The following is a 3,652-nucleotide window of genomic DNA, read 5'->3' on the forward strand; positions in this document are numbered from 1 at the left end:
GGTTCCATCAAATTTCAGACAAAAAAATCGAAAAATAATTTTTGAAAATAGCTGAAAAACCTGAAAAGGTCTAAAGATTTTACGGAAAAAATTGAAGAAAAAGTCAATTTTTCTCTCGAAAATCGCTAAAAATCGCCAATTTTTCGGAGTTTCCAGTTTTGGGGCTCCCAAAAATTTTGGCGAGAAATCAAAAAAAAATGATTTCGAAAACTTCCAGAAGGTTCTAGAAACGATTTTTGAGTTTTTGCATCTTTTCTCTGAGCCCATTTTGATAATGAAATCCGGCTCAAAAAATGGTTGAAAATCAAAAATAGGCTGAAAACCTGTTTAAAATATGTCATTTTTCCTGAAACGTTTTCAAGCGATTTTGGTGGTGATCAGGGTCATTTTAGGTCTGTTTTGAGCACATTTTGACTGTTAAAACCGGCTCAAAATGATTTTTGGGCAGTCTCAGGGCTATTCTGAACGAATTTCAAGCCTATTCTGACCCTACTAACCGGCTCAAAATCAATTAACAAATTTTAAGCCCAATTCCGACCCGTTTCAGATCCCCGCGCTCGGAAAGATCAGCTCTGGGTTGATGTTGACACGTCACGGAGGCATCCTTGGACCAATGATGATCTTCCATCACGACCGTCAGCGATCCGCGTTCATTTTGCTCACGGAGCCAGAAAGAGAGTCGAGAGATTTGTATTGGTTGAGACGTGCCGCCGCTGAGAAGCAGATGGATGTGCAGGTGGGTGTACTGTAGGAAGGAGGATTCGAAAATCTGAAAAGTTGGAAGTATAGAAAATGTGGAATCCGGAAATTCTAAAAATCTGAAAATTCACAATTCCATAAATCCAATTTTCTAAAATTCTAATATTTTGGATTTTTGAACTTTGGAAATCTTCTGAAATCTTGAATTCTGAAATTTGAAAATCTAGGAGTTGGAAATGTTTTAAACTGGAAATCCAAAAATTCAAAATCCTAGAAATCTAGAAATCTTAAAATGTTGGACGTTGAATATGGACATAGTTTTGAATTCTGAAAATCTGGAAATCTAAAAGACAAAGAATCCAGAAAGCTAGATTTCCTGAAATCCAGAAATCTGGAAATCTGTAAAACTAAAAATTTAGATATTCGGAAATCCTGAAAATCTGGAAAAATTTAGAAGTCTAAAAATTCAGAAATCTGGAAATCCAGACATCCAGGAATCTAGAAATATAGACATCCGGAAATCTGGAAATGAGGAAATCTACAAATCCAAGAATCTAGAAATATGGAATTCCAGAAATCTGGAAACCTAGAAATCTGCGAATCCGTAATTCTAGAAATTCAGAAATCAGGAAATCTAGGAATCTGAAAACCTAGAAATCTGCGAATCCATAAATCTATAAATCCAGCAATCTAGAAATATGATGATCCTGGAAATCTGGAAATCTAGAAATCTGAAAATCCTGGATTCCGAAATAGGAAAATCGAAAAATTACGATTTTTTGAACTTTGGGAAACTTCTGAAAATCTTAAATTCAAAAATCTGATAACCCAGGAATCTAGAAATATGGAAATCCAGAAATCTGGAAATCTAGAAATCTGGGAATCCAGATGATAGGCATCTTAGATAATTCAAAAACCTCGGAAATCAAAAATTCGAATAGTGGAGAACAGGATTCTCCATGAGAATTCTGAAACCATCATAAAAACTCAGAAATTTCAAAAATTCTCAAAATCTGAAAATTTCAAAATCTTAATAAAAATCTTTCCCTATTCCAGGTCTCGATAGTGTCTGAATACTTGGCATCTCTGGCTCTAGTCGGTCCAAAATCGCGTGAAGTTCTGTCCGCTCTCACGAAATCCGACGTCTCCGACGAAGGATTCCCTCAGAAATCGACTCGAATGATCCGCCTGGGACCAGTCGGTGTCGTCTGTGCCCGTTCTTCGACTTCCACCGGACAACTCTCCTTCGAATTGTTCCATAATCGTGCGGAAACTGCGAAACTCTACCACGCAGTGATGGGCGCCGGACGCGATCATGGAATTGTGAACTTCGGACAGGCGGCGTTGAATATGATGCGTTTGGAGCATGGATACAAGATTTGGGGAAAAGAACTGACCCTGGATACGAATCCGTTCGAGTGTGGAATTGGAAGTTTGGTGGATTTCAACAAGAAGGAATTCATTGGAAGAGAATCCGCGCTGGAGTTTAGCAAGAAGGAGTTTGAGTAAGTTTCTTAAAATTTTAGGCTCTGAAAATCGGCAAAAAAAAGCAGTTTTGTTTGGCTTAAACACCTTTCTACAGTAATCCTGATGCAAACTTGTCAATTTTTAGCTCCTAACCCATGTTTCTATCGTAATCCTAGTTCAATTTTCTCGATTTAAGGCTCGAATCTTCAATATTGTAAAAACAGGGAAATGATAAATTTTTTGTTGATACTGTAGAAAGACTGTTCCGCTAGAAATCCTTTTCAAAAGAATTCAATCAGATCCCAAAAAATCTTCGAATCCCTAAAATCGCCCGATCTGTAACCCCTTTGAGTGCTTCCAGCCGCCGCCTTGCCCTGATCACATTCGACACCGAAGAGGGAATCGTTTTGGATGACAAATACGTTCCATCCGGAAACGAAGTGATCCGCATCGATGGACAAGAAGCGAGAGTCGGACAAATCACGTCCGGAGCCTACAATGTCCGCCTTCAGAAGCCGATTGCGTTCGCGTGGATCGACAATTCGGTTGGGAAGAATGAACGGGTGAGAGTTTTTTAGAGTTTTTGAGGGGGGGGGGGGGAAATGTCTGAAAGATCAGCTGGAAATTTAAAAAATGAGCCAAAACTTATCTGGAATTTTCAGAAAAATATAAACAGACACGTTCAAAATGGACCAAAAAATGACTTTAATTGGCTTGGAAATGATAGAAAAAATCCGAAAATTGTCGAAACTTACAGCCAAATATCGTCTGAAATTGGCTTAAAATGATTCTAAAATGTTCTAGAAGTTTCCGAGCAAAATCTGCTGAAATCGCTTTAAAAACTCTAGAAAAGAGACCAAAATTCAACTGAATTTCTTCGAAAATTTCAAAAAATCAGCTGATGGAATTTATAAAATTGGCTTAAAATTATTCAAAGTTGTAGTGGAATTTTTTAGAAATTTCTGAGAATTTCCTCTGAAAATTCCGAAAATTTCCAAAATAACAAAAGTTGCTGAAATTGTATGAAAAACTCTTAATAAAAAATCCGAATTCTAAGAAATTAATTTAAATTTTCCGAAAATCAGCTGAAAAATGCTTAAAATTATTCAAAATTATGATGATATCTTCTAGCAATTTCAGGGAAATGCTTCTGGAAATTTCAGAGATTATAAAACAAATTAGCTCCAAAATTTTCAAAATTTTCAAAAAAAAACGTTGCTGAAATTGTATGAAAAACTCTTGAAACACAATCTTAAATCCTTATAAATGACTTGAAAATTTAAAGGTGGTGTGCGGTGAAAAATTTTATTGCTTTACTTTGTGCAGAAATCCATGTAGATTCCCATAAAAATAAAGAAAAAATTCAAAAAAATTCCTTCATTGCGAAAAACGCATCGAAAAACCAAAGTGTTAACTGGTGGCCGAAGCGGATTTTCTAGGCCAACTGCCGGTAAAAGCGCGCGAAATTCGAATTTTTAGGGATCCT

General features: G+C 36.5%; 1 protein-coding gene across 1 annotated transcript in view; it reads left to right on the forward strand.

Moving 5' to 3' along the window:
• The window catches only part of CBG22093, a gene marked incomplete at both ends in the record, with an annotated part of 13,528 nt that overhangs the window by 9,058 nt on the left and 818 nt on the right, over positions 1–3,652 (forward strand). Inside the window, 3 exons of the mRNA XM_045241616.1 lie at positions 548–736; positions 1,756–2,204; positions 2,528–2,729. Of these exons, the coding sequence (XP_045097476.1) occupies positions 548–736; positions 1,756–2,204; positions 2,528–2,729 (840 nt within the window). The remainder of the gene's footprint in view (positions 1–547; positions 737–1,755; positions 2,205–2,527; positions 2,730–3,652) is intronic.

This window comes from Caenorhabditis briggsae, assembly GCF_000004555.2.
Source record: "Caenorhabditis briggsae complete genome, chrI, whole genome shotgun sequence".
In the NCBI taxonomy this organism is placed as follows: domain Eukaryota; kingdom Metazoa; phylum Nematoda; class Chromadorea; order Rhabditida; family Rhabditidae; genus Caenorhabditis; species Caenorhabditis briggsae.